General features: G+C 33.4%; 4 protein-coding genes across 8 annotated transcripts; 3 read left to right on the plus strand and 1 right to left on the minus strand.

Moving 5' to 3' along the window:
* Positions 1 to 1,860: 1,860 nt before the first annotated feature.
* On the minus strand, positions 1,861 to 2,849 carry LOC17880585 (ethylene-responsive transcription factor 1A). The gene has a single exon (XM_006284261.2). The coding sequence runs from the start codon at positions 2,749 to 2,751 to the stop codon at positions 1,945 to 1,947; it is 807 nt and encodes a 268-aa protein (XP_006284323.1). The 5' UTR covers positions 2,752 to 2,849; the 3' UTR covers positions 1,861 to 1,944.
* Positions 2,850 to 3,881: 1,032 nt separating this feature from the next.
* Positions 3,882 to 3,989, plus strand: LOC111829758. Its single transcript, XM_023779853.1, has one exon. The coding sequence runs from the start codon at positions 3,882 to 3,884 to the stop codon at positions 3,987 to 3,989; it is 108 nt and encodes a 35-aa protein (XP_023635621.1).
* A 4,544-nt stretch (positions 3,990 to 8,533) lies between these two features.
* Positions 8,534 to 9,851, plus strand: LOC17878199 (ethylene-responsive transcription factor 6). The gene has a single exon (XM_006282616.2). It carries the CDS (start codon positions 8,832 to 8,834, stop codon positions 9,756 to 9,758), a length of 927 nt encoding a protein of 308 aa, XP_006282678.1. The 5' UTR covers positions 8,534 to 8,831; the 3' UTR covers positions 9,759 to 9,851.
* Positions 9,852 to 11,713: 1,862 nt separating this feature from the next.
* On the plus strand, positions 11,714 to 13,719 carry LOC17880988 (deSI-like protein At4g17486). Of its 5 annotated transcripts, XM_023778074.1 has the most exons (6): positions 11,716 to 11,827; positions 11,957 to 12,041; positions 12,153 to 12,421; positions 12,751 to 13,038; positions 13,123 to 13,203; positions 13,301 to 13,719. In XM_023778074.1, the coding sequence occupies exons 3-6, from the start codon at positions 12,256 to 12,258 to the stop codon at positions 13,438 to 13,440; spliced, it is 675 nt and encodes a 224-aa protein (XP_023633842.1). In that variant the 5' UTR covers positions 11,716 to 11,827; positions 11,957 to 12,041; positions 12,153 to 12,255; the 3' UTR covers positions 13,441 to 13,719. The 5 variants fall into 5 exon arrangements, with proteins under 5 accessions (XP_023633841.1, XP_023633842.1, XP_023633840.1 ...); XM_023778073.1 differs by lacking the exon at positions 11,957 to 12,041 and having other exon boundaries at positions 11,714 to 11,827; XM_023778072.1 differs by having other exon boundaries at positions 11,957 to 12,421.
* Positions 13,720 to 13,840: the final 121 nt, after the last annotated feature.

Consider the following 13,840-nt stretch of genomic DNA (forward strand, 5'->3'; position numbering starts at 1 on the left):
AAAATCGAATAGGATAATGATTACTTAATAAATAATTCTTCAATTTTTAATATATAATGAAATGACAAAAGTTTATTTATAAAAATCTTACAAATAAAAAGTTATATTATCAAATGTATTTAAAAAATGTTAATATAGATTGATTTGGTTGGTCAAGTTAAAAATTAAAATAATTTAAAAAGTCAACTACATTGAATATTCCATACTAAGAAAACATGGAATGGTTTCTATTAAAACAAATATTAAAATACCCAATGTTTAAAATTTCGATCAAGATCTTTATAAAATATTTGAAATTAAGAAAATCTTGCCAATTAAGCTAAATTTTAGGCATTTTATCTTACAAATAAAGTTAAATATCAAACGTAATAATTATCTTTCCTTTAATAATGAAAACCAATTTTTTTTTTTATCAACTGAAAAATGAACGATGAAGATTAAATCTCTAAACCTGATTAACATATCCGTTTAGTTAGTTAGATCCGCGTGTTAACCCAGTTAAAAATGATAATTATTTCATTTTGAAACTATAGTGTAAATTCATTGTTTACTTCAGCTTTAATAGTATAGATTCTTTTTCTTTCTCTAATATAACTTTGACTTACCCGTTCACACATGTTTATATTAAAACATTCAATGTAAAATCACTCTATGGTATATATAAAATTTTTAACAAAGTTGTAGCCTTTAGATTATTCAAAGTCAATATCGTTGAAAATAAGAAGTTCGAGTTTACGTCTAAAACTCTTCTGATATTAAAAATAGAATTTATTTTAAGTCAATGTTCTACTAGTCGAGCTTTTTTTTTTTTTTTTGTCAAAAAAAAAGTGCTAGTTTAGTTGAGATCTCTCGTTGAACAAAATATGTCATAGTTTTGAGTACTTTTGACTGTAGTAAATTAGTATCCTCGTATAAACTGAGCAAACATATATAAAAGCAAACGTTAATCTCTCCATGAAGAGTTTTGCCACTTTGAATTATTGATCAATAATTATATTTCCTTTGAAGCATTTATAGAGTCGAAGCTCCTATCTAGGGTTGTATTATGATTATTACAATCCCAAATCTATAAAAACTGAAGAACCTCTTAGCCAAAAACCAATGCTGAGATTGTTCTTCTCCAAAGCAACCTTGTCCAACTCCAATTTTTATCGAAATTAACTTATATGTTACGTTCAATAGGGACTTCTACTACTAATTGTTTATAGATTTGGTTACATTTAAAATAAATATAATAAAATAATTGTGGTTGTTAGCTTTTTATTAGATTCTCACGTTTGGTCGTATTTATTATCAGTCTGTATTTGATTTTTGATTTTTGATTTTTAATTAGTTCTGTGACTGTGTCTTTTTCTCCAATAATTGGGTTGTATACTTTTTAATATGTACATGATACATTCATAAAAAATCTAATGTTCACATCAACATTACACCACATAATTTTTTAAAAAATTAGTATTAAAAGAAATATGTTAAAGTACTAATTTGTTAATAGTGTTTATAAACGAACGCACTAATTAAAACTGTGGTGACGTTATTTGCTTATGCATCAGCTGATCAGCATAACCAAAGATAATACTAATTTACTTCAGAAAGTCAAAAAATTTGCTGTGTGTAATTGTAAAGTCTTGTGCACATGTATCTGTCCACAAAATATCTTTATTTGTACTGTATATACTACAAAAATTCAGAATATTGAATTTTCTCACAAATGTTATCATTTTCCTAAACAAATTTTATCCCACTTGTAATGGGAAATGATTTGTTTTCTTTCTTACTTATGTTATAGTTTCATTATTATTATTTTTAAAAAGTTTGATCCCACCTAAATGAAATGATTGGGAGGTTAAATTATAATTGTAATAATAATAAACGAATTTCTTATTAACGTTCTTCCTTTTGCGAAGAAAATCATAATAACCCAACAAAGAAAAATCAAAACTTTTACAAAACCAATAACCGATCGCCACGTGTTACTTCAACCATCTCGCACTTCACCGTCAATCCCTTAACCGCTCCATCACCGGCGGCCACCGTTCTTCTCTTCTTGGGAGCTCCATTTTCGGAAGAAGAAGCTCTCTTGGACTTGATCCGAACCGGGTCGGGTTCTCCCGAATTAACTCTCAACGGGAAATTCAACAAAGCGCGGGAGCCACGCATCCTAAAGGCAGCTCTGTCGTAAGCCAACGCCGCGTCCTCCGCCGTCTCAAACGTTCCTAACCAAACCCTAGCTCCGTTCTTCGCCGGATCTCTTATCTCCGCCGCAAATTTCCCCCACGGCCTTTGCCTCACTCCTCTGTAATGCTTTCCCTTCGCCACCGCAGCCGCTACAGGAACCACCGGACTCGTCTCTTTCTTCGCCGGAACAGAATCCACCGCCCCGAAACTGAAACTCTCCGGACTCTCCACTTTAACCGCCGGAAAAGAGCTGCGATCTTCGTCGGAAGAAGAAGAAGACGGCTCCCAACCGCCGTGAAAAGCGTCGTTGAGGATACCGTAAACTAACATGTCCTCTGAATCGTTCTCTTTCAAGGGCAAGTCTCCCCAGCTCTCGGTGAAGCAAGGATACAACTTGCCGAAGCTAGGGTTTCGTCCGTACACAGGTTTAACGACGCTGTTACCTGTAGTACAAGACTGCTCCACTGAACTCGTAATCGACTCACTGAGTCGCATCTCTGTTTCACCAAGCAAGTGTCGCCGTATCGAGTCAAGAAAAGCGTAGTCAGATTGTGTTCCCGCCATCATCGACATTAATTACAGAGAGATATTTTGTATTTCTTGAAAATGTGTTTTTTTTTTATTTTGGGGTTCTTGTTGAGAGATTTCGAAGTGTCTGGTGTGAATGAGAATAAAAGATGTTTTTTTGGTGTATATATATAGAGAGAGCGTTGAGATTTAAGATTGAGATAAAGAAAAAGAGAAAATAAAAGGTTCATGAACCTGGAAAAATGTTTGAAAATTTTGACAAAGACTTGTAATTAATAAAATAATTGAAGGAGTATAGTGGGGGTATTAAAAAAGTTGAAAATATGAAAGTAATGGAATTTTTCTCAAGAGCTATGAAGGTTCGTGAATTAAACACGTGCGTTTTATCCATATAAGACACACATAAAATTGAGAAGTAGCCGTCAAGGATGATGTCACGTGATCTACGGAAGCAATGTTGTGATTGGTCTCTGTCTTCTCTCACAACTTGTCTTTGGCTTTTTGTGTCTTTAGATGACTTTTATAGCCCCTGGTTCCTTACTTGAACCGCCGGTTAACGGAAACACATATGTATATTGCCAAAAGTTTTGATGATAAAACTAGGTCTTTAAATTTATAATTTCTAAGTTTTTTGTTAAATAGTCTTGTATAGATGACAGATAGATATAAGTTATCCAAATCTAATTCATCTTATTTTTTCTGGATTTGAAGTAGGGACAAAGAGTAAGGATGCATTGTAATGTTTGTTCTTATAAGGAATTTAGTGATCACGTACTCTAAAGCAAAGACTATTGACACTCCTCTCACGGTTCACTTGAAACAAAGGATGCAACTTCTTCTTCATCATCATTCACATGGGTTTGTACGGTTACGCAAGGGATTTGGAGACAATATCACGTGAAGCCCACCAATCTTGAATTAGGAACTAGTAGTTTAGTGAAGCGAGGCTCTGACAAAACCTCTAGTAGAACCCTTTGAGTTTTGTCTTTATAACAAAACATGCATCTCTGTTTTGAGTGATTAGAGATTTGCATACTTTAAACTATTAGATTGTGGGTTTCCAACCTAAAACCAATTGGCAATGAGTGGAGATGCCCATATCTTATATATACCACTTAAGATCCTACTCAACTTCCAATGTGGAATATTTATCCCTAATACGCCCCCTCGAGATGATGGTTCTTTTAACCATAAATCTCGATATGTTTGGGCATGAATCGGTGGGCCAACTATGGGCCAGACCGATTGTGGATTGGATTGAGTATGTGCGGACCGGGCTCTGATACCATATTAGATTGTGGGCTTCCAACCTAAAACCAATTGACAATGAGTGGAGATGCCCATATCTTATATATACCACTTAAAATCCTACTCAACTTCCAATGTGTGATATTTATCCCTAATAAAGATTATATCCTTTGCTAACATAAACTTCTAGGTGTAAAAGAAAAAACTTTGCAACTTTTTAAATTTAAAACAAAATTTATGATTCAGATGACTACATGACACGAACCAAGATTTTCTTAATAGGTTTTTCGAGAATATGTAGTAATCTGAAGTCATAAATTCGTGGGAAAGAGTAATTCGAATTTATTCAAACATTACGAAGATTTAATATACAACAAATTTAAAAGATTGTTCGAAACCAGATACAATAATAACTCATTTTTATTATAAACTCTTTTATACCATCATTATTGGAAGGCTCTTAAGATTTGTTTAAAGCTTTCCAATAAAAACATGCTGACTTTTAAATTCATGACTTCATGTATTACATATCACATACACCAGATTAATGGTAAACTAAACAATTCGAATGTTTTTCTATAAGTATCGAAAAAATACCCGCACTACGGCACTAGAAAAATATATATATATATATATATATATATATATTTCTTATATGTCGAGCTTAATTATTAAAAGTTGGAAAGTGAATGAGAGTGGGTCTCTCTCGCTTTTATCAACTTGCAAATGGAGAGACTCCTTCGGGGAAGGATGCTTAAAGATGATGTTTTTGTCTAATATTACTCAATTGCACGGCCTCTATTGGTTTGCTTTGCGATCACATCAAAGCTCTCTATATTCTTATCCCTTTGTTGGAAAATCTAACTGGAGATCTTAGCTCTTAATTCTTGGATTATATATATTCTTAGCCTAGCTAATTCGGGGTTTTAATTCAACGTTAGCAACATTTAATGGAACAATTTTAGTTAACATTAACTGTTTTTAAAATAAAAATTTTGTAAAACATAGCATTTAGTTACATGGTTCATGAAAAAATGTTGTATCATATTTATTTAAATCAATGACGTGCTTATTTTGTGGACTTTTTAATTATATATTGACTATCAAAACAAAACAAAAAATTTATCAAAAGTAAAATAAAAATAAATATGAGACGGACATGTTCATCACCAACGACAACAACTAAATAACATAGTATATATGTTTTATAGTCACGGGAAAACCAACCCCAGTTGCTACCTGAAATTAATAGATTTTAGCAATTGATCAATAATTCCAAATTTGCCTAATTAAGGATATATAAATGTAATCAACATAAATAAAATAAAAATTGCCTTAGATATCTCTAATTAAGATTGTAGGCTCGGCAAGAGATGAGTTTTGGGGTAAAGCCAGAGAGAGCCCATTGTTTAGATTAGTAACAAATGGTTTTACTTTTTATTTTGATCGTAATCAGTACTACTGTCCAATTAAATTATGTTTGGCTTACACATACATCATTGTCAAGAGATAACGTAAAATTCAAGTAGATAATTGTGATGTGTCGTTTTCAATGTTGAAACGTCTCCAAAACTCATAGATTACAATAATTGGTTTTATATAGTAATACCCTCTAAAACATGATTTTCTATCATTTTTTTCCAACATATTTTCTATCATTAAAAAACAATTTCGTTTGCGAAATTATAAAATTTCTAGTGAACTAAATTTTGGTTTGTCTTTCCATCTGATTTTCTAGTACATATTGTAATATTTCAGACTACTAATTTTCATAAATTTTCGTAATCGTCCGAAAATATGGCTTATAGTTAGTTATAACTTTATAAGAATATATCGATCAAAACTTTTATTAGTTGCTTTTAGTTTAATAAGTTTAATAAAAATGGTAAGGAGGGGAAGCATATGACACGTCAGCTTTGAAATTGACCAAATTCGGTCGTGTAAGACTTTTTGACCATATTAGAAATTTCAACAAAAAAATCTGGACGTACGTGCAAACCAACCCGCACGTGTATTAATTCCTCACTGCGCAATTTGAGTTCTTCGACAAAGATGATAACCTTCTGTTTTTTGTTTTTTTTTTTAGCAACAAAGAACACAATTTTAAAGTTTTGTTCGTCCGTTGAAAAATTAAAGACGTAAAAACAATAAGAAAACTATCGTTTTAGGTTCTTAATTTCTCATGTTTAGTATATTACCAAACTGTAAAAACATTTTTCATTAACAACAAGTATTCGTGTTATTGACATATTCTTTGTAGTCGTTCGGTTTGAAACTGATGTACTTCATTATAGAAAGCGAAGTAAAATGTAATAAACGCACGTGTTCAATCATAAGTTTGAAAGAGACTCTAGATTTACATTACATGCATGCACGTACCCCAGCCGTCTTATACAATTTTTGAATAGAAAGCTAAGAGTTGATTACTTTTTACCCCAAATATTATTTAATACTACCTACTTGTCTACTACCTTCGTTGAAAATAACAAATTCCAACTTAATTAGTTCTCAGAATGATTCATTCTTTATGTCCAACTGCTACGATCGTTTCATATTCAACCAAAAAAGAAATGTATATAAATAATTTTTTTGATACCCAAAAAGGAAAATAAAAACTGCTACGATCGATACTTTCATTAAGGAAGTATGAACTTAGTTACATCAAACTCTTTTTCTTATATAAACTAAACTAGGACCGGGATAGCACACTTTAACATACAATTAACACATATAAATTAAAATTATGATTACAGAATAATATCATTATGTATGTAAATCATTAACTATTGTGATGAACTGATTACTGGAATTAGCTTCTTAAACAGAGAACCTAAACACATAATGTTAAACTAAATACGTAAGCCTGTGTCGTGTATATATTTTATAAAAGCTTTATATATTTAGGCAAATGGATTTTATTCTAACACGTAAAACACAATTCTGATGTTAAGGTGTCATTATCCTAGTTTTAATATGTAAAAATTTAAAATACGTGTTGTTCGAAAAAAGACTAATAATATGAAATCAATCAACAATCGATCATTGTTAAGTTATGAAAATATGACACTGAACAAGAGAATATTGAACATCGTGAATCATGATGACGATCAAATAAAAACAATTAAAGTCTCCGCCTTTTCACTAGATTTGCAGCAAAACTTGAAAGAACTATTATTAATTTCCTGTATACAAATAGTAAACACGAATATTCTACAAACTATCGTGACCTATAAACATATGAAAGTACATGTTGAAACAAAGAGAATTGCAAGAACATACGTACCTGGACACAGAGAGCTGAACATCCCTGAACTAGACATGTAAAAGTATATACTTACAAAATGTTTTAAGAAAGTGATCAAAACGTAGAGAGTTTGACAACATATATTAGAAGAATCATCTAAACCTATATGTGGGATAGATCTTCTTAGCATATGTAATGGTAGGCTTTGTAAATTAGCTTCACGTATGAATCAATTTAAATTACTAAAAATTTAGATATAAAAAATGACTGATGATGAAAATAATCGGTAATAATGAAGTAAGCACATTCGTAGGAAGACGTAAAAAAGAATAAATCACGTTCGAAAGCAGCAACGCCAAAAGTGGTCTCACATGGTTTGTTTGTTGTGATCGAATATTTTTGTTTTAGGGTTATAATCATTGTAGAATAATTAAATGAGACTATATAACTAACTTTAATATTACGATTCCTCTAATTACGGCATTACGGCATCACGCAGCCCTTATCTTTTGAGATTAAAACGTTAATTAATATGATCAATTCCTCTAATCATGCATGCATTTTGTGCGTTCATTGATTAACTTTCAAATGAAAGCTATAATTTTATAAACACAAAACAAAGTATCGGTGAATTGTTTTACCATTCTCTGCAACATTTAGTTTTAAAAAGATTATATAACACACCTAGTATGTGTTCATCATAGGAATAAAAACAGCTTTGTGGTCTGAGAATTAGAAAACAAAGATAGTTGTAACTTGTAATGGATATATATTATTTGTACATATTGAGAAAAAAAAAAAAGAGAGAGAAGTTTTTGGGTCTTTGTCTACCAAATGTTGGAGACCATACAAAAACATCGTGGACAAGGAGAATCTAGTCTTCTTCTTTCCTTAAACTATTAATAACATCCGGCGACACCGACGACGTACGTGTAAGAAAGTTAAAACCGGTGTTTTCATTACTTATTGCAACTTCTTTTTCATGTTTTTAACTTTTGTTTAAGACAACTTCTTTTTCATGTTTTAAAGCTTTTCTATACATGTAAAGAAAACGTGTGTTATATCCAAACATCGAGTTGTGACGGCGGACGATAACTTCTGAAATTGGAAATACATGATGGGGGAGCAACTAAATTCTCACAACTTGTATAAGTAAATTAGATCAAATACTAACACGAAGAAGTAGTTTATAATATACCATACTTTATATTTTGGTAAACATGATATAATAAACTCTTGCCTAATCTACAAAGAAGCAACAATATAGATCCTATATTAGATCGCAGCCCTGAGCCAAACGGATTCCTCCTGGATCAGTACTTTGTATATTCCTTACTTCAGCTGCCATCGGTGAACCAGACGATAAAATAAACCGTTGACTGAGGGTTTCCAACCTAATCGAACGGTGGGAAACGATAAAAGCACGCGAGTATAGATACACCTTCCCGCATCTGATTATAAATCCTAATAAAAAAAAAAGTCTGAGGATGTTGCCTTGAAAGAGTCTCTCATTGACTTGACTCTTTCCTATAAATACCTCTCCCCCACTCTCTTCTCCACTGTCAATTCAAATCATCAACTCCTCCTCCTTCCTCATTCCATTTCTCTCTTTTATATTATTTTGATCATCATCATGCCTTCACCTACCGAAGCTTCGGCTCTTCTCCTCATCAAGAAGTATCTCCTCGACGAATTCTCTCCGCTTCCTATTCATGCCCCCACCGATCGATGGATGAACCAACCGGATTTTTCAATCTTCGGTTCACCTGGTTTCCCGTCATTTGATCATACCGGTTTTGAGTTTTCCAATTTTGAAACACCCAAACCGGAAATAATCGATCTCGTCACGCCTAAACCGGAGATTTCTGATTTCGAGGTGAAATCTGAATTCTCACTAGAGTCGAACGATTCCTTTACGTTCCAATCGAATCCGATTGTTCAATCCAATCGTAAACCGAAAACGTTAAAGATCGCGCCACCTAACCGAACCGAGTGGATTCAGTTCGCAACCGGGAACTATAAACCGGAAATTATTGAATTCGCAACCGGGAATCGTAAACCGGAAATTCCCGTACCACCGGTAGTAGTAGCAGAGGAGAAGTGGCACTACAGAGGAGTGAGGATGAGGCCGTGGGGGAAATTCGCGGCGGAGATCCGAGATCCTAACCGTCGTGGAACTAGGGTTTGGCTCGGGACGTTTGAGACGGCGATCGAAGCGGCGAGAGCTTACGACAAAGCAGCGTTTAGACTCCGGGGATCAAAGGCGATCGTCAATTTCCCGCTCGAAGTTGACAAATGGAATCCACGGGGTGAAGATGGTCATGGCCAGAACAACAAAAGGAAGAGAGACGGTGGCGAGGAGGAAGTGACGGTGGCTGAGAAGGTGCTCAAGACGGAGGAGAGTCACGACGTTACCTTTGGGGGTGTGAACGTTGAGTCGGCGAAGTCAGATTTGACGGCGATAGATGACTGGGATTTGACGGAGTTTCTGAGCATGCCGCTTTTATCGCCGTTATCTCCACACCCACCGTTTGGTTTTCCACAATTGACTGTTGTTTGAATTCTTTTTTTTTTTTCTTTCTTTTTCAGTTGGGTCAGCTTTGATGTATGCTGACGTGGAAATATATTCGTTTATTCATTTCTTTTTAATTAATACGACCTTCATTCTTCAATATCCTAAACCTTTGCACGATCGGAGCTTCGGTCTATTGTCGCTAACTAACGTTCCTATTAATTTCAGTTTGTAACATAATGTTGGTATTTATTGGACCTCTTGTTAAATTAAATTAATTAATCCTCTTCCATTTGTAAATTATGATAACAGAACTTATGTAGTTACAAAAAGAAGTCAAGAACCAGATAGGAAACCGATAAGTAAGCTGGCCAGGAAACCGATCAGACGTCTAATTAAAAAGAAACAACGGTTTTTGATTTCGATTTTTGGACTTTATATTCTAGTTTCTTAAGTTCAGTCATTCACTCAAATTTTTGTTCATCATCGATTTTTCTGTTTAGTATTTCAACATTTTCTCAATAGCTTGACGTTTTTGTCTCTTTTGTTTATATGCAGTAGCAGATATTAGCCAACGGATTATGTGAACGTATTTTTGAAACAAGTGAAAACTTTTTAGTGAGTGACCAGGTATGGACCAACTACTTTATCAATATATATTGTTCTGTTCCTTGGTTTCCTTTGATAGTGTTATCTCGCTTGATATCTTGAATCTCTCATTCATGTGTGCATGCTTACCTTCATGCATTCATGCATTCATGTGTGCATACATACATAATATATTCATGCATATTGGCTTAAGTTCATTGTTCATTTGCTTGCTTCTTTACTTGCTTATTTCTTTGCTTTGCTCATTTTATTGCATTATCTGCTTGCTTCCTCCCCTTTGGTTTGTTTCTTTGACTTTACTCAATTGCTACATGCCTACATGCTACATCCATTGCATATACTTTGTTTGTTTGCTTATTTGGTTATTTGTTTCAATACTTCATTATTTTCTGGACCATATATATAAACTTGTTTTTTTATGCTTAATGTGTTTCTTTGATATTTGCTTACTCAATTTATTCATTCATTGCTTAACTTATTTGGTTCATTACTTCCGTCAATTTTGATTGCTTCTTTCATTGTTTGTTTACAACCTTTATTTGTCTACTCGCTTCCTTCTTTGCTTTTGTTGCTTACGTATTTCTTTCATTGCTTCTTTACTAAATGTTTGATTTGCCTACTTACTCCTTTATTTAGTAATTTATTGACTCTTGTACCATCAAGAAAAACATATTTGTTCACTAACTTATTCTCGCACATATATATATATATATATATATATATTTTGTAGAAGGTTTTACCTCTTATTAATTATATTTTGTAGAAGGTTTTACCTCTTATTTATTATAAAAAAATAAAATTACAACCGTAACATACGTGGAATGAACGATGTCGAGATTTTATTATTCTCGCACATATGAAAATTAAGTTCCGACTTATATTTATCATATTCTAAAACTAGATATCTTATGTTTAAAAAATATATATATACCAAATTACCAGTAGTGAGAAACTATTGGATCTTGTCGAATTTTTTTTTATATTTTGTTTACTTTCAGCTATAAAATTGTAAAGTTGATTAACAACAAGCAATTAAATTGTAAAATGAATTTTGTACAAACGGTTTATATGTTTAAAGATAAATTAAGATTTGAAAACAGGTCCCTTTAATTTGATTCTAAAGTATGATATTATTTCCTATGATCCTATCGTTGCTCCCCTTCTTATAATCCAGACATTGTAAAATAAGAAAAAAAAACAGACACTTTAATCGAATTAACTTTTGTATGATATGCCAACTAATGTGATATATCGAAGTATTATATATTTTTGCCAGCATGATACATATGTCGAATTAATTAATGTAATACGGTGGTTATCTTAATTTGACTTTCATTTATTTAGTTCAATACTTAAGTTGTAACGAATGAATTCCAAATCTTGAAAAAGAAAAAGAAAGGAAAAAAAAAAAAAAAAGCTCCGTCCGTGAATTTTTACTTTTCTCGATCATAATTTTGTGTTGCAGTCTCTCTTCCAAATCTCTTCTCTCTCGAATTCTCGACTCTCACGTAAGCTCCTCTTATCGTTTCCTTCGTCTCTCTCTTTCTCTCTCTCGATTTATGTATATGAACGTCAAATGAAACACACACGCACCTCAATGTCAATTTGTGTCCCGATTTGGATTTTCCTTTTTCCAGGTTTAGGTATTTCTTTGTATATCAATATTGTTAACTGTGGAATCGAATCCTTGGATCTGTTCTCGTTAGCCACCAACGAAGTTCTGTATGTTCGAAGAATTGCTTGAATTCGGATTAAATTTGATCTACGTTGTGAAAAACATTTTGGTTGTTAACTTTTTGGTGTTAATATGAATATGTGGCAATCATTTTTTAGTGTTGCAGAGGTATAGGAAGAAAAGGATGATCGGATCGTGACTTTTGAATTTGGGAGATAATTGTGTGTGTGTGTGTGTGTGTGGGTTTTGTTTGTAAATAAAATGTGGGCGCCTACTTTGAGCTCTAGTTCATGTTCAAGTGAGGAGAGGGAAGAGAGCAGTGGAGAAGCTACGCTTACCCCTGTTTATCTCAATGTCTATGATCTTACGCCTGTCAACAATTACCTTTATTGGTTTGGTATTGGCATTTTTCATTCTGGAATTGAGGGTATGTTTATTCTCTTTCTCTCTTGGTTCTTGTATCTTACTAGATCTCATTTGAGATCACAAAACGAAATCTTTTTATATGTCAGTGAAAGAGAACATTTTCTACTTAGTAATTTTTTTTGAAGGTGAGATCGTTAGGCTTTTTGAAGAGATACATAGAAAAATTAGCTGTCTTAATGTTCTAGGCAAGTCGTGCTTTAATGATTAGGCGTCAATGCTAAGCTCTTCTTAGAAGGGACTGTTTGTAAGACCAAGAAAAGTGTTGGCTTGTTATGTTGTTGTATATTATTCATTGCCCTTTTTCACTCTGGATGTTCAACTTTATTGTAGCTCATGGTTTGGAATATTGCTATGGAGCTCACGAGTATCCATCGAGTGGGGTATATGAAGTAGAACCTAGGAACTGTCCAGGGTTCATCTTTCGACGGTCGGTTTTATTGGGAACTACCACCATGTCCCGTTCAGATTTCCGCACTTACATGGAGAAGCTTTCAAGAAAATACCATGGTGACACTTACCATTTGATTGCCAAGAACTGTAACCATTTCACTGAAGAAGTATGCTCGCAGCTTACAGGAAAGCCTATTCCTGGATGGATTAATCGGCTGGCCCGAGTAGGTAAAAGATATAAAAACTTTCCCTGTCTTATGTTACCAAAATTTTGGTCTGCTAAACATTACTCGTGATTTGTTGAGGTTTCAGGTTCGTTCTGTAATTGTCTTCTGCCAGAAAGCATTCAGCTTACAGCTGTTAGTGCTCTTCCAGAACGCCTTGAATTCTCTGGTAAGCTCCTAATTAGGAGAGTGTTATAACAAGAAAATCCTAACTCCTTTGTGATCAAACCAAATTATAAATGGCATCCTATATATTTTTTGTGTAGATGAGGAGGAATCAAACTCAGAGGCATCTTCTGTGTCAGATGAAGAAGGATCAGAGCAGCATCTCATAAATGCAGCTGACAGAGAGATTGTGTATCTACAAAACAAACCAGTGCGACTTACCAGAGAGGAGATCCCCTGAGAAATCAATCAGCCACGACTTCCTCCTGAAGCTACCCAACCAACCAATCAGAACTTGTGGAGTGTAAAACTGTGTACCCATGGGAGCTGAAAGGGAGTAAGTGATATCTCGTTTTGTCACTTTGATGTTTCTCCTCATTATTCGATTTGGTATTCTTCTCGTCATTTTAGGAATGTAAAAATGGATTCCGGATTTATGTAAAGGTGAACTTATCAGATATGTTTTACCGAAATTCTTTAGCTTTGGCTATCAGTATTACAAATTCTCATTCTTTTCCAAGTTGCCAGACCTGAGCTTATTTGGAACATATATATAAAATGCAAAAGATCTCAAATGTACGTAAACACTAAAGAAGGAAAAGTGAGGGCAGACATAAGTTATATTTTTTAGGATTAATTGG

The sequence above is a fragment of the Capsella rubella genome, unplaced genomic scaffold (assembly GCF_000375325.1).
Source record: "Capsella rubella cultivar Monte Gargano unplaced genomic scaffold, Caprub1_0 scaffold_7, whole genome shotgun sequence".
In the NCBI taxonomy this organism is placed as follows: Eukaryota; Viridiplantae; Streptophyta; class Magnoliopsida; order Brassicales; family Brassicaceae; genus Capsella; species Capsella rubella.

Excerpts from the sequence above, each read along its gene's own strand:
- LOC17878199 (XM_006282616.2), top strand. The coding sequence starts at position 8,832 with ATGCCTTCACCTACCGAAGCTTCGGCTCTTCTCCTCATCAAGAAGTAT.
- LOC111829758 (XM_023779853.1), top strand. The coding sequence starts at position 3,882 with ATGGTTCTTTTAACCATAAATCTCGATATGTTTGGGCATGAATCGGTG.
- LOC17880585 (XM_006284261.2), bottom strand. The coding sequence starts at position 2,751 with ATGTCGATGATGGCGGGAACACAATCTGACTACGCTTTTCTTGACTCG.
- LOC17880988 (XM_023778073.1), top strand. The coding sequence starts at position 12,256 with ATGTGGGCGCCTACTTTGAGCTCTAGTTCATGTTCAAGTGAGGAGAGG. Across the intron at positions 12,422-12,750 it reads TTTTCATTCTGGAATTGAGG|CTCATGGTTTGGAATATTGC; the intron begins GTATGTTTATTC and ends ACTTTATTGTAG. Across the intron at positions 13,039-13,122 it reads TAATCGGCTGGCCCGAGTAG|GTTCGTTCTGTAATTGTCTT; the intron begins GTAAAAGATATA and ends TTGAGGTTTCAG.